The following is a 23,281-nucleotide window of genomic DNA, read 5'->3' as shown; positions in this document are numbered from 1 at the left end:
AAATCGGCATCGGTGCTTTGCCGAAAAGCATACATTAGGTCGATTTTTAAATACTGTATTTTAGTTTACTTTTGATGATATCTTTCCATCAGAATCCTTTTTGAAAAATGTACGATCGCAATACCGACCAAGAATGTGGTAGCTTTCAACAAAAAATGTGTTATAGCAGTTTGACCGGCTCTGAGAAACGTGAGAAGTTTATGAAAATTTCGTTAAACTGCCCACTATTCTCAGTCTGCTGGTCAAACGACTACAACCAAATCTATTTTATGTTGAAAGCTAACGCATTCGTGGTCGGAATTGCGGTCGTACATTTTTGAAAAAGGATTCTGATGGAATTATATCATCAAAAATGAAATATGAGGCACACAAATGAAGGCTACAATTTTAGCTACGTACCGGTGCCTCTTAAGAGGAATGGATGCTTAGTTGAAAAGCCGACATTACGCGGCGTTCTTCAAATACTGAATTTTTGATTATTTTCGTTGACTTCTTTAAACAAAAATCTTATTTGAAAATGTAAGGCAACCGCCAATATGTTAGCTTTCAATAAAAAATACATCTGTTTGTGGCAGTTTGACTGACTGGACTCTTAAATAACTTAGCAGTTAATGAAAATTGCGATAAAATGCTGACTTTTCCCAAGTTGCAGGAAAAAAATTAGATTCAGATTTTCATAATTTTTATTGCAATCCTCTAATTCCAAGCCTGTACTGAGCTTTGAACAATTGTGGAGGACCGTTCGTAGTATCTTTTCGCGAAATTCTACGTTATCATGTAGCCTGAATGTGTATGCAAGAGTGTGAAATGCCCTTTAAAACTAGAGACCTGTCTCTATTTATGTAATTCCAAGTTTAAATTCGTGCTAACATCTTAATTCTATCCCATAATAAATCAACTCAGCAAAAACGTTACGTTTTCGGTTTCTTCATAACGTATTCATCGGACAGTTTTTGAAAGGGCAACTCAAAAACTGGTGAGATAATAACGGCCGCAACATAGCTGAGCAGCATAACGCCGAATGCAGTTGTCGTCTGAAATGTTCAAAATTGTTTAACTTTTTTGAACAGGCGGAAAATTGGCAAAACTTTCACTTACTAAGCTCGGTACATCAAAATGGGGACTAGATTCTTGCGTACTATTTAAGAGCAAGATGAGTATGGGATGTATCAGGTACATAATGTACGATACTTTGTTGAGATGTACGAAAAATCGGCTCGATAAAATTGTATTTACAATGCCACCATATCCAATATGGCACATGACAACCCACGAACCAGCAAATAAACCCATTGCATAACGTCCGACAGACAAAGCCACCGCAAAATTGAAAGCTGGAGTTTCTTTAAACGATGTGAGGAAAAGTGTTCCGATCATGATCGTCCCGGTTACAGTCCAATAGGAAACTGTTGTGTACCAATTTTTTGGATATTTTTTGTCTTTTATTTGGAACATGGCGTAACCCACAGTGCAACCCGCTAAATATGGATGCATGCGATTCCATGGTTGACTGTAGAAGTCAAAGAGATGGTAGAATATTGAGTCTAATCTGAAATAAGAAAGTGAACTCTCTGTGATGACTGTAACAATTTCAGTTATGGAGAAGTCTGAGTTCAGCTTTGACTCAATATTGATCTTATGAACTGACCTGGGTAGTACATTCATATCCACATTTAGGTAAATTTCAATTGTTGTGAGAACTGCTAATAGTGCAAGAAATATGGTTACTCCAAATGTTGGTTTCCTGAAAATAATTGTTTAATTTTTGCTTGGGTCTCTATAAATTGGATTACTAACCTGGCGTATACGAACAGAATGAACAGAATGAATACATAAAATTGCATGTCACAGGCTAGGTACCATGACCATGATATGCAAATATCTTTCACCTCAACAAAATTGTGTATGTAAGACACACTATTCCAAAACGCCGAACTGTGGCAAACACACACAAAAAATTCAGTTTTAAAAATAAAATGAAGAAAAGCAATTTGTCACATTACGGTGTACAATAAGCATCAAACGATTCATCGATGTAAAAACTCGAAGATTCTTGTATATAAATAGACAATATGTGACCCACTCCAGCAGTGAAAATAAAGGCCGGTGTAAGTCTGCCCAAAATTGTAAAATAATTTGTTGAATCAACGTGTAAATGGGCAAAGGTTCTGTTACCTTATGTAACGATGAATGATTTTCTTGAAGAATAGTTTCACATTTCCAATGCAACTGTTGCTTCTGACTTCAGTCAATGTTCGTTCATCTTTGAGGAAGTTATACACCAAAAGCAATGCACTGAAGTAAAATGATTTTCGATGATAAACGATATGCAAGTAAGGGAATGAAATTTGAAATAATTTAAAACGAAACTTTAGGAACGTTGAGATCAACCTGGATCTTCAAATTAAAAAAATCGTCTTTTCCAGTACAGTGATTGAGTACCTAGGTTACTGTACATAAGTTGAAGCAACAGTATCTTTTCACTACTCACCTTAACACAAAAAATACATCGACGTAGAATACGATGGCGAAAATCGGTTGAAATGCAATACGTTCCAAAGAAGCCATTAGTGCAGGCAGATTATCATAGGCGTACATAGTAAAGAAACCGCAATGGATGAGCAATACCCACAGGCATATCAACGATCTGTAAATTTTAGACCTTCAACATTTTCGTCTGAATGACGATTGAATGCAAGTCACCTTATGCCGTTTATTGAATTGATACTGTTTGCTGATGAATTTGTGTTATAGATTGAAGTGACGTTGTTATAAATCGAAAAACATTTGAGGAAACGTTTCAGTCCCTCATAGTTTGGACTAACAGCAAGAGAGCTTGCAAAACTAAAAATTACCACCAATGCTATGACGATACAAATGGCACTGGAAAAATGATTAGTGTGACCGTCATGCCAAAGTGAATTTCACTTACAAAAATATTCCACTAACTTCGGGACGGTCTAAAAAGTTGTGGATGTCCATGTTTCTCACGTTGATAACATCGATTGTTGCGTTATAAACTTTTTGAAATTTAAGTTTTGGCCGAGAAAAAAAACTTTTCGACAAACGTTCAACGTCTTGATTGGAACAGGATTTTGGTAGACATAAACCCAATCGGTGAGTGTTTGCTGTCTGTAGACGACAAACATACAAATTCCCATTCACCGTGTCATTAACGGAACTAACTTACTCTTAGATTAATTATTGGATCAACTTTGTATGGGCTGACTATAATGAGAAAAATCATTTTGAAATCCATTTCCATTGGTGATATTGTGGATATCAGATGTTTGTCCATTAGTTTGGGAACGTCCGGTGATATTGTGAATTTTGGGACTTCATTCAGGAAATCACAGCTCTGTTTTGAACCAATCCATGCATTCTGTCCCCAAACGAAAGATCCTCTATACGTTCCAGATGCATCCATTACTGTAAATTCAAGAGGTTAGTCCAATGTTTATTTTCGCTCCGATTTTACCCTTCGACACGTTCAACTCTTTTAGACTATTTACTTCAACAGGATACAGAAGCCACTTTACATAAGACCAGGTAAATTTAAATATTTCAAGTCAACAATAGCTGTCTGGATTAAGCGGCATTAAGTATGACTAAAGTATACACACCCTTAACAGCCCACATATCCTCCTTGTTGATACTTCTAAGGATATTTGTTAGATCAGCTGCACATGTTGTGCTTACATTTGAATTTCGTTCAGCCAATTCGGAAATTATTCCATACAAAACAATATTCTCTGACAAACTGCCGTCAATTTCACTTTCTTCCAATACAAGTTGAGACACTTCACCACAGAGCACATTTGCACCGCTCACGAGTAATGCAAGAAGTATTACAAACCACTTATTTGAAGGGTAGTAACGTATCATATTCATCAAATTTTTGTCTCGGTTATACCAATCTATTCTTGATTAATTTCTGATCTTCCATTGTCAACGCTAAACTAAACTCAACGATACAAATAACAATTGCTCGTGCTACCTTTTCTCATTTTCTCATTGTTTCTGAACGAAAAATTTGGTAACTTAGAGACCGTTCATTAATTCCATAAAGCAAGAAGGTCACATCATTAAATCTCAGACATTTTCTCTGAACCATTCTAATTTTTGTTTTATGAAATTTGTAAACGGTCCCATAATTACAAATTTATCATTTTATGGTCGTTTTGTGCATCACTAATATTATAAGTCGAAATTATATGTTTTTCAACGAAAATACCATGCATTATCAGTTAAAAAGGATGTAGTAAACGTGTTGATAATAATGGTTACGGAACGTAACATAGATTTTCGATGCAAAATTAGCATTACAAGGTTAATATTACATTCGAACAATGGCTTTTACTCGAACTGAGATTATAGATGGTCAATGGTCATACCTAACTTAAGACATATTTGCTGCAAGAGTAAGATTTAAGATTTATCGTGCACAAGACCGTAGCGGTAGATACAACGTATTTTTGGAGTAGGCTCAGTTGTAGGCCTTGAGTAGGCTTAGTAGGTTCAGATGTTGTAGTCTTGCTGACAGAGAAAACTACTAAAAATCGATTTCAATTTGTGAACTTATTTGTAGGTAATAACTGTTTGTCGTGCAACATATGACTATAGCACTATCATAGAATGTAATCATTCCAGATTCTTGGAGCTAGGGAGCTATACTACACGCTTTGCATATAACATGACGGTTGGAATGATGTTTTTACTATTCTACGAATGTGCATATGGGAACATGAAGTAAATGAATCCATACTGCAACTGAAGTTTTCCAAATCTATTACTTCATTTTTTAAATATTGATCTTTGCTGCAAAAGACCACATTAATGAGAACTTGTCGTTTGTTTCTGAAGTCATTATCGACAACAGATGATCGTGTGATCGACGTTTTTCGGACTTAGGTCTAAGCAGAAAGAAGTACAGAAGCAGGAAAATTTGAACTACAAACAAAATTGGAATTCTTAAAACGTTTATTGCTCGTTTCGAATTTCTTGCATCTGCTTCTCAATTGACATCAATCTTTGTTCGTATTTGGCGATGATCTCATCCTGCTTAGCCAATCTCTTATTTTGTGCAGAGATTTTGTTCTCCAATCTTTTTGCCTTTACAAGGAATGGACGTTCAATAGCATCGATGAGTTCTCGACAAGCCAATGGACATTCTTCCTCGTCAAAGAAATCTTCAATGTATCTCATGTTTGCTTGTTGCCAGGTCAACAGACCGTACGATGAGGCTCTGTAATTGTTAGCTTGAGCAGCGGAGATAAAACCGCCTGTTTCCAGAGTGGTCAACACTTCGAAGAAATCTTCTTGCAAATCTTCGTTGTGAATGCGAGACGCAATGTTTGAGCAGATTGTAGATACCAGTCCATAGTCAGCAATTGCCCTGAATTCCCGTTGCAGAAATTGGATCATTGAGTTAATGGATTCTTCGCCGTTATTAACTGCCGATGTTAATATTCGACTTCGTTCAGCTGTGGTGAATGGCGAAGATGGCAAAATAGCAAGGGCAAAGAATGATTCCAATAAGTCGGAATCTTGAATACATCCAAGTCCAGTTATTATTGCATTTCGACTGGACTGAACGTCAGATGATGTTAATCTTTCAATCATAGCTGTAACAGTGTCTCCGTCAGCGATTCGGATTCCATTGCAGTAAATGTATGGTACCAAGTCATTATGTATGGCCACATTGTCGAAGAGCCAGGCTTCAAGCTCCTCGTTAGTCTGTGTTAAACACTGGGGTAGTTGCGCCTGACAAGCGATATTTATGGCAATGTGTCTAGCATATCGGTTAACTCTTGGCTCATCAGCGATCGCCTTCACTCCCAATTCATCAAAGAGACGCTCAACATTTTTCTGATTGAATGCTTGGTACGCTCGGTGGGTTGAAGTGCCAGTTATGTAGCGATTCAACGGTGTGTTAACTCTATTAGCTACTGCCCATGGAATGTAATCGGTTTCTCGTTCCAGGTAGTTGAGTAAGCCTAAGAGTAAATCGTAATTTCGCAGACCAGAGCGTGCAAATTGATAGGCATCGTCTATTGTTCCAGCACGATTTAAAACATGAATCTCATCGAATCCGGGGGAATTTAGTTGTTCCGTCAACAGTCGCCATAAGTTCAGGTCGTAGTTGACACGATAGTAGCCCATACGTTGAGTGTTGGAAACCACCCACGATGGTTCCCATAACGGACTCTTCTTCGTTCTAATTTCGTAGGAATCGCGATTGAAGTAGCATGTGTACCAGAAATACGGTCGACTGTTTTCAAAATCTCGATTGAACATATCGACAATAGTGAGCGGAATGTCATAGCAGTTTCGTTCCGTACGGTCAGCATACAAAAATCTATTCTGGGTGTAAGTGGTTACGATTAGGTCATCCAACACTACTTGCGAAATATTGACGTATGGATATCCCGACTGCGTTTCCCATGAACGGATTACTCTAGACACATTCAAGTTGTAGCCCGGGTTATCTTCACTGTGTGCGCGTTGTAAAGCGTCATACAGATCGTCCGATATTGCTGAATCGTAAGCTCTATCTGTCAGGTAATACCCAAGTCCTTTCGTCCACGTTTCTTTACCCAAGGCGTGTTGGAACATTCGGAGTACAGATCCAGCTGCAACACAAAGTTATTAACCAAAAAATTGAACGACTTTGAGCTCGTCTCATATAGTATGGCCTCACATTTGCTGTAAGCAACGCTGTCAAATAAGCGATCAATGTTGGACGGACTTTCTACGTAGTAGGTCATGGGCCGGATATTAACATTGGTATCGTATTCCATAACGGGAATGACCGTATCAGTGTAGAACATATCATCCCAGCGCTCTCCAGGAAAGACTTCGTTTGTCAAAAAATTTTCGTACAATGTAGCGAAGCCTTCATTCAGCCACAGATAATTCCTGCAGGAGATAAATTGTTTAAACAACGTTGAGAGGCCGGTTGCTCCGCTTCAATGAAAGCAAGTATTTATGAACTTAAAGTTTTGATATTTAAATCTCATCATACTGCTCGTCCCTCGTCCAAACTATTTATTTAACTTTTATGCACTTACCACCACCTGGGCGCAACCAGATTTCCGAACCATTGATGCTTAAAAAAGAGCTCAATAAAATTCGTTGTCTAAAATGGATTTCAATATCAGTCTACTTACCGCAAATTCGTGGCTCATGACGGCGATGATGTTTTCTTCGTCTACTGTACGTGCTGTTTCCGGAACGTATAATAAGTACTGTTCCTGGTATGTGACTAGTCCCCAATTTTCCTGAGTTAATTAAGAGTCTGTTAAAAAAGGATACCAAGAGGATTCGACTGTCTAATACAAACCATAGCACCTGCAGAAATGTAAAAAGGGCGATTTGGGATTAAATGTGTAATTCAGACTATATCATTTGTAATTCTGAAAAATTAAGTCGGATGACAAACCTGCTGCAAAATCCGGAATCGCCGCCTGGTCCATCTTTGGCAACGAATAATTTACTCCGAGATGTTGTTCGAATCCTTCCAACAAATCTGCCGCAATGCTTAATGCAAAATCACCATGACCACTTGCGATGGACTGCGGCCTGGCGTAGATTCTGTGCGGTACATTTCGTGTGGAATCTTCGACGAATTCGAAATCGGAAACTTTGAATGCGATCAGATAGCTGTGTACCGAAATGATCTCTTCAAATCTCGTTGTAACGAAGTTTGTTCCATCTTCTGGCGTTCTGGTTATAACTGGTGTATTCGAAATGGCATTGTAACTTGCATCGTGACGGATTTCGATTGAATATGTGGCCCGAATTGCTGGCTCGTCGTAACTGAATCAAAATCGAAATGTTTGCAATCTCTGTAGCAGTCAAAATGTTACTTCCTTACCATGGAAAGGCGTGTCGAGCATCCGTGGATTCGAATTGGGTTGTAGCCAGCCAAACTCGTTCTCCAGCCGAGTTCGTATATGAAGATCGATAGAAACCGGCATCGTCAGTCCTCAACGTTCCAAAGTAGGTAATTTCCACCCAGTAAATCGTACCACTGACCAACGACTGACTTGGTTGAATATCCAAAAACTCTTGAACCTCACGACGGCCATAAGCAACATTTTCTTCGATCGGTGCTTGTTCAGCGTCAAGAAGTGTGACACCAGTGATGGTTAGTTGACGAGTGTGTAAGGTGATGTTCGGTGTATTCACAATTATTTGAATTTGTATTCTCACTCTACCGTCGAAAGTGAAATTTCCCTCATGAATGGCTGTTGAGAGCCATACATCATATCTAAGTGGAGTAGTGTCATTAGGCAATCGATAACTGATTCCATCAACTGGATCAACGAATGGTTGAACTTCGGCCGTTTCAAAAAGTTTGTCTTCCGGATTTAAGTATTCACTCGATCCATGTTTGAATAACTGTCGTTTCGGATTTGAGCCTGCAGAAGCACAAATCGTTACACTCACAATTAACAGTAACTTAAACCACATTCTATTTCGTCTGAAATTCGCGCTTATACTACAAGAGAATTCGGTGAGTGTTCCAAATTTATGTTGGAATTTCGCAGCAATATAAAAACAAATGGCCACCGATAAGTAACACACTTATATTTATGACCAATTGATTAGCTCGTTGTTTTTGATGATGCAAAAACAAATAAATCAATAAACTTTGGGTTTTGAGGCTTTATTTTTGGATTTGACCAACTTATTATCAGATCAGATTAATATGTTATGGTCATTACTCTAGTCTGGCATTCTGAAAATCAATGACGTACTGCTGGTCTGTTGGTGTCGGTGATCGAGGGGGTAAACACTTTAATTTACCACTGGATAGTCATTAAATTTTGATTAATCACTGGATAAAATCATTGGTTAGTTAATAAAGAGAAAAGAGTACATACCTCCTTGTTGGCGATATGTAAATTATTTCGTGACTGCGAAGTCTGTAGAATTAGTTCCTCAGTAACTTTAGCTGAAGGTTACACATTAACATTTTACCCCGGTTTATCTCAGCTCAACTTCTTTAATTCTTACCTCATTTCGCACCCAAATTAAACCACTCATGATGTAAAAAAATAAGAGTCGCACATTTACCAGTAGTGCTTGTGATTTGAGATGATAGTATTTAAATGACCCGAAATATTTTCAATAAAATATCGCGAAATTCTTTAAGGCGAAAGTACACGAGCAATTTTGCGTTTATGGAATCGACAATTATGCTGCGTTTTCCACTATAATTCGATATTCACCACAGGCTAAACTAAACAATAGAAAACGCTTAAACGCAGCATAACTGTCGATCCCATCAACGCAAAATTGATCGTGTGCTTTCGGCCTAAAACATTTTCTCATTTCAAATTCAAACATAATGTTATCCGAGACACACACTTTTAACGGAAACTTGCCGATATTTCCTTAATACATGTAACAACTCATGAGATGTCGTTATGCTTCACAGTTCCTAGAATGAAAAGTATTGAAACAAATAGTCCAGCGACCTTAATGCATTAAAGACATTTTTCTTCACATTTGATCTCTGCATTCAATGTCGATCAATGACGGGATGGACTTACGTTTTATATACATGCCTCGAGGACTTATTTAATTAGCCCGTTTTCCTAAACATTAAAATATTTTGCCTATCATGAGTCCCTCAAATGATTTTATTATTAAATGTTGACTGGACTACAAGGCATTCATGAAGGGGAATCAACGATACGTTTTACTATACAGAAACAGAAACAAAAGTTTTCTTCTTGTTTCTGCGCATCATTCACGTTCCTTCAGTATATTTGGGTTGATACCATCGACAGCACGAAAACTACGATTTTTTGTGTGTGTTGAACGTGTGTTGCTGTAGTTTAATAAATAAATAAATCCGGAAATAATCCCATATTAATACTAATGGTAATAATGAACTGAATTGCGAAAAAGAAGAGGCCGGTTTCGTGTTTGAAAATTGTTTACAGTTGTGGAAGAGTAAAATTGTTTTTACAAAACGGACAGTATTGGAGGTGAAGTTTTTCAGTGAAATTATTTTAGTAAGGACGCCTGACGGTAAGTCGATGATAATATCAATATCGCCTTATCAACTTTCGCGATTTAAATCCTGTTACTTAATCATTCCAAATTTAGTTTGAATGAAAATTTAATTCTTTTCGAATGTTATGGCTTGGAATTTTGTTCAATGCTCTTGTGAATATTGCGTTTTGCCAAAATACGAGGGAAAGTAAATATTTTTCGAAGGAAGTTAAGTGGTGTGTAACCAATATAAAACGTAAATTTACAATGTAACGCGATTGTCGAAAGTGCAGTCGATAATAATTAGAAATTTATATTTTCATTAAATTTTTGTCGGACATGAAATTTGTTATATTTACGTTTGGCAGGGCCTATTTTAGAGGAATTTAATTTATGAAAATTCGTGAATTTTAATTTCTCTCAAATACCATCCGTATGTAAGCGATTTAGATCAAAAACATAAAAGAAAAACAAATGAAAGGCCATAAATACAACGGAGGCACTTCGATCTATTAGGGAATTTTTGGGAATTTAATTCGTCTTCAATAGGCCCTGACACTAGACTATAAAACCATTCGAGGTTCATTCAACTTAGATGTCGAATTACGAATTTAATTTAAAGATTACCCACAAATGCTTTACTACTGCAACATTTTTAAGCGAATTCAAGCCAGGAAAACTCTATTATAATACGAACCCGACATTTTTTTAAATTTTTGAAGCAAGACATTCTACGATCTAATCTCCACAAATGTTTTATGGACAAATTCATTCTGCAGACAATATAAACGCACTACAAGACTAATAACTCTGTGTTTAAAAAAAAAACTTTTATTCATCATTATCTCCCTCTCATTATCTCCGGAATTCATCAACCATATAACCGTCAAAACCATACAGTCGTATTAATTATAACATATATTTCCTACAAATAAAAAACAACTTACACTCGGCAGTGTGTTGTGTTTAATACCAGTGTGTTGTATGTGGTTCGCCGGATTCGGTACAGAAGTTCGTTCTGAATATTAATAATAATAAACGAGGCTACTCATCATATGTATGCATATTTGGGTGATCGAAAAGTAAACTGAAGTGTTTGCAATTTCATTATCAATATGCGGTTGTTATTGATTGAAAATCTGATTTTAATATAGGTTGTATGGGCGCACAACACTCTAAGTAATTTGTACAAAGAAATATAAAACACAATTTTCCCATGCATTTACGTAGTAAAATTCCGAGAACTATTTTTAGAATAATGTGTCGTTTGTAGGAGATCATAAAAAAAAATTTACTGCCAGCTGACTAGCGTTTTCAGTTTACATTCGGTGTACAGTTAATACAAACCGATCCAAACTCCTCCGTTCATTTTATATATTTCAAATACATTTTAAGTCGGTTTAACAAGATCATTCGGCCGCATTCATACATCTTAAAACAAGGCATCAGAACAGTCGGAGCGTTTGCTGCGACTTAGCCCCGTACGACCCGTAATTCTATTTCGTCCGTAACCATAATACGTCCGTAGCCGTAATACGCCCGTAACCCTAATACGTCTACAACCCTCTAATGCGTCTGTTACCAAAATGCAAGTCAAGTTGGGCATGGTCAAATTTACTAAAAGTGTTCATTTTTAAAATTGCGCATAGCGCAATTACGAAAGCCCGTACGAAGTACCTCTCAAATAAAACCAACAATTTACGACATTATTTTAGAAACACAAAATTTTTTGCCAACCTTCTATTGGGTATTCAATTATCTCTCAAATGAAACAAAAACTAGCAAAATCGGATGAGATTTACTCGATTTATGTGCAAAAAACACTTAGGGCCGAGTAGCGGCCTTAGTCCAAGGGCCCAAATTTGAAACATTTTTGCCACGTTCTTTTCGGTATTCAATTATCTTCCATAAAAAACTAAATCTAACAAAATCGGATGAGATTTACTCGATTTATGTGCAAAAAACACTTAGGGCCGAGTAACGACCTTTGAGCCCTCCCAACAAGCCCGCGTTGCATCTTACCCAAAAACAGTGTTCAGCAACTTTGTTCTACTCGTCAATACCTTTCATTTGATATATCACAAGCAGCTGTTGCGTGCGTATTTCGGTAGATATCGTCGAAAGACTGAAAAACACCTTTAGGGCCCTAGCTCTGGAAGGGACCCTACCATGCCCATTTTCGAACTTGACCTTACTTTTGTCGATACCAATCGGGAAAAAAAAGAATTTTGAAAAAAGGTTGTGATTTGCTCAAGCTAGAGGGGTCACAGACGGACGGACGGACATTTTTTTTATTGCGGATTCGTCATCTATGAACATAACCAAATGCTATGCCCTTACTGTCTGCTTCCAATTCGACTTGTTACAAACGGCATATTAATCTTATAAGCCCCCAGTACTTCGTACGGGGCTAAAAATGCGTCACAAAGTGGCATATGATTATTGTCGTATGAGGGGTTTCCTCATACGTTTGTGTTACGTTTGAAAGGAACATCGTACGGGGCTTCGTAATTGCGCTATGCGCAATTTTTAAGACGTACTAATTTCATAAGAATTTTACTTTACCGACGTTTACGGGAACAGTAGGGCTACGGACGAACTAGGGTCACGTGCGCAATAGATGTACGGGTTCGTACGGGGCTCAGTCGCAGCAAACGCTCCGACTGCTCTGACGGCTGGTTTAAAGTATTTTTGACCGGTTCCATAGACATTGTGACAACGGTAATCATAAATCGCGTCCCATAAGTGCAAACCGGTCAAAAATACTTAACATTTTGTTTCTTTAAAGTGTGAAGCTATTTAAGCCTTCGTTCAAAGATATTTATGCTGAAATAAATGCTATTTCCACGATACCTGACATATTCTCCGTCAATCTTAGTGGAACTAGTGGTTGTTGTACGTTGGGATCAGAGCAGTGTTGACATTTCTAATTCATCCTAGCTCTAATTAACCTATTAAGAGTACGTACCGGTACGTACACAAAATATTTAATTTTTCTTGAGAAAAAATTAACTTTCGTATATTTCGTAGCTTTCGGAAGTGACTAATAAAATTTTATTTCAAAATAGTTACGACATTTTTATTGGTTACAGCAGTGCCCAACTGATATCGCTGTAGGTGACGCATTCTGCGTTTGTACGCAAAAATTGTCAAAGCAAAAAAAAGGCAAAAAAAATGTTGCGTCACAAGTGGCAGATGTTGAAGAATGTACTGTTAAGAATATTGTTAACATAGGGAAAAATACGTCCTGAAAGATTGTACAATTGAAAAATAGGCGAATCATCTGCCACTTTGTGACGCAAAATTTTTCTTCTAGAATTTTTTTGGCCTAATTTTTGCTTTGACAATTTTTGCGTACAAGCGCAGAATGCGTCACCTACAGCGATATCAGTTGTTTTGGAAGTATGCCCAGGGACTTGCGTCACTTTTACTCTTTGAGTGTTTTTGACTGATTCTTCATAAAGAAAACATTTCGAATGAGGGTCTGGAAAACGTCAGTTACTCTTCTCATTCTGACGCTTTGCTACTACAGATGAGTATTATATATTTCGCAGCATCTTTGAACAATCCGTTGTCATACTTGATGCATAGTGATATTGTTTCGTTGATAGTCTATAATGTTTCACTGGATCAAGAGCTGGGGACGTTTCTTTCGTAGAGTCCGATTCTGGTTCAACTTCAACCGATAGAGGCAGTTCGACTGTTTCTTCCTTAGCAACCGATTTTAATTTCCATTTTCTTCAGCTTGTTTCTTGCGTCTTATTCAACTTCAACCGGCGGAGGCATTTCGACTGTTTCTTCCTTAGTGACCGTTCACGATTTATGTACAGTGAACTCTGACTATTGTGTAAGTATTCAGTTATTTGCACAACGGAGCCTGACTATTGTGCAAGCATCACGATGCATGCACAATTTTGGAAAAAGTTTTTAAACTGGGGGTCTACCATACAATCCAACATGTTTTCACAACAAAGTAGTTTTGTGCCCGGGCGACCGAGCAGCACAAAACTTTTTTGTAGCACCATTCGAGAGCACAAAAGATAGCTACCAATAATTACAAACGAAAACCCCAGCTGAAAAGGTGATGGCGCTGACGACATATACGATTTTCTTCAAACGAAAGATTGAGTCGGCAACTTTGTTGCTCAGCAGGCTTTGAAAGGAAATAATGAAGGAAAACCCGACCAATACGTTACTTTAACCAGTCGTTGTTTATGGAGGATATAACTGGGATCGATAGGTTTCACCATAACGCACCACTGAATGTACCACGCAGTACAAAAAAACAACATAAAACAGGGTTGTACTGGACGTGCCAAAAAACAAACATTTTATTTCGAAAAAGAACAACAAAATCCCACACTCACAGTCTAATTATTAAACGGATCAACAGTAATCCATTTGTCTGGATACGTTAAATTTCCACCATAAATTTGCATATAAAATTCGTCAAAACGTTGACTTTCATAAAAATCTTTCGGAAACTTGGGCAACGGCGCAATAATAATTTTCTTCTCATTGCCGTTTAGGTAGGCCGCCCACCAACTAAACGTACTGTTAGCAACAATCAAGTGCTTGCACATTGTCATCAACACAAAGTCAGCCACTCGCGACAAGCCCTTATTCGAAACGAAGACAAAATTTTCGGTCATATTTCGAAAATCCGTTTTCACTGCGTCAATATCATCGGAAAATACAAAGAATGTTATGTCCGTCGTTGCACCAATTTTGGCCATTTCAATTTTCATCCTCTTAATGGCTGCCTCGTAATACGATATCGGAATTAATCGATTCTCCCAAATAAAATCGCCTCGTCTTATGTGAATGGCTACACTGTCCGTGGACAATATGATCGAAGCGAAATCCTTAATCGATTGGTCCACCATTTCCCTGACGTGATTTTTCAACGAAAACTGACGAATGACTTCGCTTTCAAACGGTTTGAAAAATATTTCCGACTCGAGACAACCATCCACATGCACCACTTGATCCTTGGGTATATTGCCAATATCCAAAATCGTTCTTTCATTCACGTACCACTTTTCCGTCGCATTCACACCAGCGAGATCAGCCATTTCTTTGCAACCAGTTTCAGTCCCGATGACAGTTTGTTGATACAATATGTTAAATGCCGACAACAGATATGATCGATCCGTCGCGTAGAATTTCAACAAAAACTCACTGTCCATGGAACTTTCCCAGTTGCTAGGCACGCAAATGTACAGATCGGAATTTCTCCGTTTTGCCAAAGAATAAGCGGCCGCAAATTGGAATAGCTGATTACCTATACCGCCGCCCGGCTGGACAATAACGGGCTTTGATTTCGGTGCCAGAATACCTCGTGATAGATCTGGGGGCTCTGGATCGGGGGGTAGGTATGCATAGACGAGGATAATGGTCGTTGTAATGAGCACGGCAGCAAAGTATCGCTGATGTAATCTTAATATCTTAACGCTCATTGTCGTGGCAGTCTAGGTACACACGCGCTCCTTTGATGTTTGCTCAATTTTAATTCTAATTAATTTCTCGCCGCGCTTTTTTGTTGAGACGCTTTTTGCAGTTATCGTAGTTCTTAGCAGAGTATCGTCTCAACACAATCGCAACACACGAAAATAACTAAATGTTATCCAAACGACAAAGCTACGACAAGCACTGATTGATTTTAATCAAACGTTTTTTTTTTAATTACCTGTAGTCGGATGAATTTGATGTCAGGAAATTGAGAGTAAATTTTCGTTGTAACTGATAAGAAACTGGCTTTTAACATAGGTGTCATGCAATAATAACGTCCACATGTAAGAGTGGGAGAGAGAACGTTTATAAACGAGCCGTCAGAACAGTCGGAGCGTTTGCTGCGACTGAGCCCCGTACAAACCCGTACATCTATTGCGCACGTGACCCTACTTCGTCCGTCGCCCTACTCTTACCGTAAGCCTATTGCGCCCGTAAACGTCGTAAAATTCTTATGCAATGTGTACGTCTTAAAAATTGCGCATAGCGCAATTACGAAGCCCCGTACGACGTTCCTGTCAAAAGTAGCACAAACTACACTTCCCACTGATCAGTGATTTTGGAATTATCATTTTCACCTATTTATATTGATTTTACAAAAATCCAAAATGGCGGCCGACGGCCATTTTGTTAGGAGGTGGAAAGTACAACGGCTGCTTTACATATGTTAGTACCTTTCAAACAAAAAAAAATTCATGAAATTCGGTTAAATTTTACTTGAGATATTAACAAAAAACGCCACCTTCACTGACAAGCAAAAACGGATTGCCGCCCTGTACCTAGTTCACACCAAGGGGTCTAACTCACGAGTCGGTCATCCAATTTCCATAAACTTTTTTTTTGTCGATAGGTATTGTAAATACCTTTCATTTGATGTATCACTTACAAGTGTAGCCTTTAAATGGCCAGAGAAATCTTTGGAAAACGTTAAAGCACTTATGGGGCCCCAGCTCTGGAGGGGTCGACCCAAAATCGCCCATCTTCGAACTTAGCCTCACTATTTCAACTACCTTTCAGGGAAAAAAAAATTTTTTGAAATCGGATTTGATTTATTCAAGATATCGACGTGACAGACGGACAGACGGACAGACGGACAGACGGACAGAAGGACAGACGGACAGACAAAATTTTTATTGCGGATTCGTTATCTATGAACATAGGCAAACACTTTGCCCTTACCGTCTGCTTCGAATTCCATCAATTACACACGGCATCGTAATCCTATAAGCCCCTTCGTACTTCGTACGGGGCTAAAAAAGCGGTAATGGGGTATACTGACTGTCCTATTATATTTTCGTGTATGGCAACAAATTCCAATTCTAAAATTGTATCAGACAAAAAACGGTTACACATTATTCAATTTATTGTATTAAGTGGAAGAGTTACGTGGGACTATTATAACGCTTGATTAATAAATATCTCATCATAATGTGGATATAGTGTGGATATACCGGTATAAATTCATGGTGCGACTTGAAACCCATTCTTTAATAGAATGACATGACCAAACATAAGTACTTTCTGCTTACAGTGAACATTCGCATCTAATAATGTTGTATGGTACATTCTTAAAATAAAGTGTAACGTACAAACAGAACAAGATTGAATGCCATTCGCTTATTAGGGAGAAGCAATTTAAGAGACAACAGATTCTGAAAATAATTGATTGATTTATTGATATGATAGCTTCATAATCAGGCCTCTCACACCTCCTTATTTCCTTATTTTTCCTTATTTTTATGAAAACCTCCTTATTCCTCCTTATTTTGTTAAAAAATCCTTATTTTCCTTGTTTTTCGCAAATTTCACCGACAAAAAATTAAAAATTCGTTGCGCGGCGTTTTTAAATTACTTTTATTATGCGACACAAAGAACACTAATAGAAAAGTGAAGTGGTGGCGCATTGTCGTTCCAATATGATTGATTTACTGGACTTACCATCTATTTTTGTGGTTTCCTTCGATAGTTAGCACCACCTAAGAGGTGGCACCTCTCGAGTAGAACTATTTTATTTACCATTAACATCACCTTAAGAGCTATATCGCGAAAAAATTAGCACGTTGGAAGACAAATTGCTTATTTTCAGACTCAAAGTAAAAGATATTCCCGCAAAACGGTGGTTGCAAAACGGTTTTTCGATATAACTGAAGCAAGAGGCAATGAATTAAGTTGTTATTAGATTAGAAAGTGCAAGCCTGTATACTTTGGGGAGGTCACGCAGATACAGATACGCGGGTTACACACCACAGTTGATGATAAAATGGCCGATTTCATACAAAAATTCACCTACTCTGATGATTCTCGTCGTCTTGATGATGTGGTGAAATTTTTTACATGTAAAATCATCAGAAGTGGTGTGTTCCCGCGAATCTAATAAAATGGCGGTCTGTGTGACCTCCCCAAAGTATACAGCCTTGAGAAAGTGGACATTAATAGACACGAATTTTGGTTATGGTCACCGGTTAGTTCCGATTGATCTTAGGATGTTATATTCGAAAATAAGGTCGATTTTCAATCGAAATTGGAGGCTTGCAATAAAAGAGTTCTGCGAAACTTACCCATGACAAAAAAAGTACAATAACATCCTATGAAAATAAAACCCCATGATTGCAAAATTCAGTAGGCACTATAATTTTAAATTACAATCAATGACTCAAGAAAGCTTTCACCAGGATTTCTTAGATAATAATCCGCTGAAAGTTTTCTGTAAAGATGACTGATTGATTCCACCAGAAGGTGTCGGAAAAAATAGGGAAAAAGAATATGAATTTTATGTACCCCCGTGAAACAGTTCGAGCCTAACACCTCTGCTAATCAAATTACTATGTGCAATCTTTGCAATCTTTAGTCTATAGTCTATAGACTATCCAAATTTTGAAGGATACCATACGCACCCTATTCGGTTCGGTAAATATCAATTTTCGTTGCTCAAAGTCGAGTAAACTCGGTCAACTCTAAAATGCATGAAAAATGGATCTTGTACTTTTCGAACAGACACTTTCAGTTCATGACCAATCGTTAAATTTATAAAATCTCGAAAGTTTTAAGTTGAAAAATTTGAACTTTTCTCCTTATTTTTCCTGATTTTAACTAACAATTTCCTTATTTCTCCTTATTTTTGTGCTAAAACCTCCTTGATTCCTTAATAAGGAGTCCGAAATTAGAGTGAGAGGCCTGCTTCATAATGTTTTCGTTTCCGATTTGTTTTTTTTCCTTTCTTTTAATTAGTTCTTAATCATGACGGTTTTAAGGTCAGAAGTCATCATTTATGCAATTCATTAAAGAAAGAAAAAAATCATTTAGAGAAGCAATTAAGTAATGATGTGCAGTATGCGTTTCGTGCAGTAACACGTTAAAAACAACTAAAAAAGTATTGACCTACAGCAAGTAATTGACTAGTGATACCACAGCACTCAATCAAAAATATCAGAATTGACCTGAATGCATTATTATGATCAATGGTGATTTACATGCGTTAAATAATAGCTTATTGATGGCATTCAACTGAGATAGGGTACACAGTTCATAATCACAACAATTGATATAAACAATGCACTTCAAGCATCAGTGATACTCTAAATGGATTGCTGAAACTTGACAGTGTGTCGGACAACCTTAAAACACTGTGAAAAACCATTTCATACAAAATAGTACTCTATTTGGCTCTATAAATAGTCCATGATAATTTTTGCTTGAAGTGCGTTGATATATTGATGTAAACAATGACTTTGTTAATAACTGGAGAGCCTGTATGAGGCCTTAAAAAATAAAAGGCATGGAATTAAGGTTTCTGTATTGTTTAGTGTACTATACCATATACACAGTACACATGCTCTCGCTCGGTCTATAATTTAAAAAAAAATATGAGAAGAACTAAAATCTCTGTTTATGGGCAATTTAATAACAGGAAAATAATGTTTGCCACTTCTAAGAAAATAAAACCATTTGTTTCACACACTAAAAGCGCCGTCTGCCATGTGAAAAAATGCAATTCAAACCAAAAAACAGATTGCTTTTTATTGCTAAAAGCTGTTTCTGTTACATAAATTGTCCTCAATTAAATTTTCAATTGAAATTGATGCATCGAAGGGTTTTTAAATTAAACGCGTACGCAAATTAATTGATGCTCTTTAAATTGAAATGCAATTCCGAGTGTACGGATATTATCACATACAGAGCCGAAAATGGACAATAGTACATTACTTACCAATGAAGCAAATGATGGAAATGGTGCTTGTTGTGTGAATTTCACACAAGAAGTACAATTTCCATCATTTGTTCCATTGGTAAGTAATGAACTATTAAGAACAAGATTCAATTTGCTCAAGTATCGAATGCCATTTAACTAGAAATCTCCAAATTGTTTTAGTTCAAAATTCGCATACGAAATGTAATCCGAAGGTTGACCTCTGCGATAAGAAGTTCAGTTATACAAAAAAAAATCATAAAAACGCAATCAAAAGTCGATTGATTAAACATTATAAACAGATTAAGACGTGCATTCAATTACTAATATAAATTGCAGGCAGTACATCCACGCAAATATAATTGATCCTTCTCAGTATTGCCAGATGATGAATTGATGGTACAATTTGAAATAGTAAATCACATTGGATGCTGTAAAAGTAATTCATTACAACAATTTTGCGATAAAACCAACCTCAAAGTGTGTTCTTAGAACGAGAAGCTTCGGTAACTGTCTTTTCGACAATTATAGAGTTTGTATATCCGAGCCGACGACGAGGTATACAGCATCTATTTTCGAAAAACAGCTATGTGAATAGAGTACCAATCATGCTTGAAGTGCGTTGCTCCGACTTAACGAATTATGTTGAATGGTGTGTGAATATTCTGGTTCATTTTCTGCCCATTTTCTGTCATTCACAAAGAAATTCACATTAAATGAACCAAAAATATCCTTCATGTTTTGGATCAATATCGCAGGGAGCAAACGGTGACCTTTCAAAAGGTGCAGCTAGAAAAATTGATATATTCTCGCAAGGCTGTATACTTTAGGTCAAAGTTTTTAGCCTTGTATTCTCCAGCAGCTGTTTCTGTCTAAAGCTTTACATTGTTTTAAGCAAGGTAAATATAGTGAGGAGGTAATGCCATATATAACCGAATCAGATGTGCGGTGGCACGAAAGTTCGATACAAACGCCATCTCGGGCCATCTGTTGTGAGGTAGCGAAAATATTTTTGTGAAATACGAGTAAATCGTAGTCAACCATTTTAAAAAAAGATGTCATTGGCATCGAACTTATGTGCTAGGCCGCGCGTCTGAATGGCATTACCTCCTCACTATATTTACCTTGGTTTAAAGTCATTCATTCAGATGTCATGTTGCTAAAACGAAGATACTTTGCCCTTGTCTGACAGTCAACACATTTTATTAAATTTTAATAATTTTTTTTGACAGAGAGGTGAAGACTATGAAAAACGTCGATGTGTTTAGTGTTACTGAGTTTGTGAAGCCCTAGATCTGTTTTTTGTTAGTTCTAGTCGTAGAGGTTCTAGTAAATAGTTTTAGTCAATAGAGAAACGTGAAGTGACTTATCTAATGTTTCATTGCGATGTTACAGAACCGTTTCAAAAATGAAGGACAATAAAATAGAACTACAGGACCTCAATGCTGAGGCACCGATGCTCAACAAAGACGATGCTGGAGAGGACTACGATCCGCATCTTCACCGTGACGTACCAGATGCCACCTCGTAAATAAATGCCTCCACATCTCATCTAGAGAGCAAATGATTAATTTTGTTTATTCAAAGGAACACTCAGACTTTGGTCCATCTGCTAAAGGGATCGTTGGGAACTGGAATTTTAGCAATGCCACAAGCATTTTATTATGCCGGATATGCGTCTGGCGTTATAAATACCATTTTCATTACGTTCATCTCGACGTATTGCCTGTTGGTATTGGTAAGAATTGCGTTTCCCCTTTGTAACAGGTTGCGGTTCTAAATTGTCGTGCTTAATTTAGGCCAAAAATCAGTATATTTTATGCAAGCGACATCGCCTACCAATGTTATCATACCCGATATCAATGAAAATGGCTCTGGAAGAAGGACCCACATACTTGCGATTTCTGTCGAAAATTGCCATGTAAGGTGTCTAACGGTTTAAAGTTGCATATCACATTAATCGTAATACGCTCTCTTCAGACCGTTCGTGGATGGATTTCTAATAGTTTATCAAGCCGGAATCTGTTGCGTCTACATAGTGTTTGTAGCTGAGAATATTAAAGAAATCGTGGATGCACTGGGTATTCAGTGGAATGTCAAAGTTTACATGGTAATATTGTTGATTCCATTAATACTGCTGATGTGTGTTCGAAATTTGAAACTGCTGGCCCCACTGTCTCTGTTTTCTAATGTCATAACGTTCCTGGGTAATTCGCATTATAGAGAACTGTAAGACTTATATCGCATCTAAAATATCGTATGTCTTTCAGGTGTCGCATTGATATTCTACTATTTCTTCAAAGACGGCATAGCCGGACCATCGGAACGCATTGCATTCAATTCACTTGCAAATTTCCCATTATTTTTCGGTACAACTCTATTCGCAATAAATGCTGTTGGTGTGGTAAGTCTGACTTGTTTTAAAACCTTTTATTGAATGGAAAATGTACCGGCTGATTGAATAGGTCATTGCCGTGGAAAATAACATGAAAACTCCAAAATCTTTCAATATGGTAATGAGTCTAGCTATGACCATCATATGTGTACTGTACGCCGTATTTGGTTTCGTTGGATATTTGCGATATGGCGAAAGCTGTAAGGGAAGTGTTACACTCAATGCTGACCAAACAGAGATGTACGTTTCAGATTTCATTAATTTTTCATTGGCCTTATTTCACAAGCTTGATTTTCATCATTTTAGCTTAGCTAAATGCATTCGCGGTATCTTCGCATTAGCAACATTCATTTCCTACGGCCTACAAGGATACGTTCCAGTCTCCATCGTTTGGGGAACATATTTGAGCAAAGTGTGGGAGGATTCAGACTATAAAATCTACTACGAATTTGCTGTTCGTATCTTGATTGTGCTGATAACAAGTGAGTCGAACAGAATGTGCCACCAATTTACATGTAGTACTAATCCTACGCGCTTCCAGGTGCTGTTGCTGCGGCTATTCCATTCATCGGATTGTTCATTAGTCTTGTCGGAGCACTGTGCATATCAGTGTTGGGAATAATGTGTCCAGCACTAATGGAAATTTGTGTTTTATACAAAGACAAATTGCCGGTTTTGACTGTCATCAAGAATCTCTTCTTCATTATAGTCGGAATCGTGGGCCTAGTCGTTGGAACGTGGACCAGTGTTCGGGATATAATTGCTGAGTACAGTAAATAAGAATTGTTTTCAAGTCAATCCTAAGACATTGTTAAAAGTGTATCCTATTTGTTGAGGGGCGCAAGGTCTCTTATAATTGCTATTTTAATAGCACCAAAGAAATTGTATAGTTAGGAAACAGGAGGATATTACTATGACATCAGAATTTACAAAAACGGCAAACGATTTCTTTCTTTCTTTCGAATACAATTTCCGGGCATTTAAGAGCTATCTTCACCTCATGTATGTTCGCAGCTAACGCTTTCTTTCAGTTGCATGCTTCTGTTATTCAACTATCATCTGGACAAAGACATCAGAAATACTATGTCATTGCATCTGGGCATCTCACGGTGAGCTTGAAATTTTTTTTATTTGACCTCTCGTGGACATGAAATGTTTTTAGTGGTTTTTGTAGAGGGCGG

General features: G+C 37.4%; 5 protein-coding genes and 1 long non-coding RNA gene across 10 annotated transcripts in view; 2 read left to right on the top strand and 4 right to left on the bottom strand.

The window, feature by feature from the left end:
• LOC119073757 (glucose dehydrogenase [FAD, quinone]-like) overlaps positions 1 to 9,844 on the top strand; it is a 25,257-nt gene extending 15,413 nt beyond the window's left edge. The window contains exon 12 of the mRNA XM_037179418.1: positions 9,830 to 9,844. The gene's annotated coding sequence lies outside the window, so the exon portion shown is untranslated. The remainder of the gene's footprint in view (positions 1 to 9,829) is intronic.
• Positions 912 to 2,946, bottom strand: LOC119073762 (nose resistant to fluoxetine protein 6-like). The gene is made up of 9 exons (XM_037179429.1): positions 2,933 to 2,946; positions 2,704 to 2,883; positions 2,492 to 2,647; positions 2,176 to 2,295; positions 2,004 to 2,114; positions 1,798 to 1,935; positions 1,649 to 1,744; positions 1,099 to 1,549; positions 912 to 1,034 (listed from the first exon to the last, which is right to left on the bottom strand). Exons 3-9 carry the CDS (start codon positions 2,596 to 2,598, stop codon positions 912 to 914), a joined length of 1,146 nt encoding a protein of 381 aa, XP_037035324.1. The 5' UTR covers positions 2,599 to 2,647; positions 2,704 to 2,883; positions 2,933 to 2,946.
• Positions 2,968 to 3,954, bottom strand: LOC119073764. Its single transcript, XR_005087085.1, has 3 exons — positions 3,624 to 3,954; positions 3,191 to 3,429; positions 2,968 to 3,132 (listed from the first exon to the last, which is right to left on the bottom strand). It is a non-coding gene; the product is annotated as an uncharacterized LOC119073764 (long non-coding RNA).
• On the bottom strand, positions 4,966 to 8,522 carry LOC119073756 (aminopeptidase N-like). Its single transcript, XM_037179415.1, has 7 exons — positions 7,877 to 8,522; positions 7,442 to 7,818; positions 7,343 to 7,350; positions 7,170 to 7,280; positions 7,071 to 7,108; positions 6,701 to 6,918; positions 4,966 to 6,632 (listed from the first exon to the last, which is right to left on the bottom strand). Exons 1-7 carry the CDS (start codon positions 8,473 to 8,475, stop codon positions 4,981 to 4,983), a joined length of 3,003 nt encoding a protein of 1,000 aa, XP_037035310.1. The 5' UTR covers positions 8,476 to 8,522; the 3' UTR covers positions 4,966 to 4,980.
• On the top strand, positions 9,766 to 23,281 carry LOC119073760 (proton-coupled amino acid transporter-like protein CG1139). 5 transcript variants are annotated; one of them, XM_037179426.1, is made up of 9 exons: positions 9,766 to 9,894; positions 21,101 to 21,232; positions 21,293 to 21,443; positions 21,505 to 21,626; positions 21,686 to 21,912; positions 21,976 to 22,109; positions 22,171 to 22,340; positions 22,407 to 22,582; positions 22,642 to 23,281. In XM_037179426.1, exons 2-9 carry the CDS (start codon positions 21,114 to 21,116, stop codon positions 22,878 to 22,880), a joined length of 1,338 nt encoding a protein of 445 aa, XP_037035321.1. In that variant the 5' UTR covers positions 9,766 to 9,894; positions 21,101 to 21,113; the 3' UTR covers positions 22,881 to 23,281. The 5 variants fall into 5 exon arrangements, with proteins under 5 accessions (XP_037035321.1, XP_037035317.1, XP_037035318.1 ...); XM_037179422.1 differs by having other exon boundaries at positions 9,768 to 10,044; XM_037179423.1 differs by having other exon boundaries at positions 9,768 to 10,048.
• LOC119073206 (O-antigen biosynthesis glycosyltransferase WbnK-like) lies at positions 14,379 to 15,467 on the bottom strand. Its single transcript, XM_037178516.1, has one exon. The coding sequence runs from the start codon at positions 15,465 to 15,467 to the stop codon at positions 14,379 to 14,381; it is 1,089 nt and encodes a 362-aa protein (XP_037034411.1).

The sequence above is a fragment of the Bradysia coprophila genome, unplaced genomic scaffold, assembly GCF_014529535.1.
Source record: "Bradysia coprophila strain Holo2 unplaced genomic scaffold, BU_Bcop_v1 contig_138, whole genome shotgun sequence".
NCBI lineage: Eukaryota > Metazoa > Arthropoda > Insecta > Diptera > Sciaridae > Bradysia > Bradysia coprophila.
The sequence above is the reverse complement of the archived record's forward strand: the minus strand, read 5'-3'. Positions and strand labels throughout refer to the sequence as shown.

What these genes read in the sequence shown, in the direction of transcription:
- LOC119073760 (XM_037179426.1), top strand. Translation starts at nt 21,114, where the DNA reads ATGAAGGACAATAAAATAGAACTACAGGACCTCAATGCTGAGGCACCG. An exon ending in GACGTACCAGATGCCACCTC is followed by an intron (nt 21,233 to 21,292) that starts GTAAATAAATGC and finishes GTTTATTCAAAG; the next exon opens with GAACACTCAGACTTTGGTCC. An exon ending in CTTGATTGTGCTGATAACAA is followed by an intron (nt 22,583 to 22,641) that starts GTGAGTCGAACA and finishes ACGCGCTTCCAG; the next exon opens with GTGCTGTTGCTGCGGCTATT.
- LOC119073756 (XM_037179415.1), bottom strand. Translation starts at nt 8,475, where the DNA reads ATGTGGTTTAAGTTACTGTTAATTGTGAGTGTAACGATTTGTGCTTCT. An exon ending in GCTCGACACGCCTTTCCATG is followed by an intron (nt 7,819 to 7,876) that starts GTAAGGAAGTAA and finishes ATTTTGATTCAG; the next exon opens with TTACGACGAGCCAGCAATTC. An exon ending in CTGGTTGCGCCCAGGTGGTG is followed by an intron (nt 6,919 to 7,070) that starts GTAAGTGCATAA and finishes TATCTCCTGCAG; the next exon opens with GAATTATCTGTGGCTGAATG.
- LOC119073206 (XM_037178516.1), bottom strand. Translation starts at nt 15,467, where the DNA reads ATGAGCGTTAAGATATTAAGATTACATCAGCGATACTTTGCTGCCGTG.
- LOC119073762 (XM_037179429.1), bottom strand. Translation starts at nt 2,598, where the DNA reads ATGTACGCCTATGATAATCTGCCTGCACTAATGGCTTCTTTGGAACGT. An exon ending in TTTGATGCTTATTGTACACC is followed by an intron (nt 1,936 to 2,003) that starts GTAATGTGACAA and finishes TGTTTGCCACAG; the next exon opens with TTCGGCGTTTTGGAATAGTG. An exon ending in GATATGAATGTACTACCCAG is followed by an intron (nt 1,550 to 1,648) that starts GTCAGTTCATAA and finishes TTCTTATTTCAG; the next exon opens with ATTAGACTCAATATTCTACC.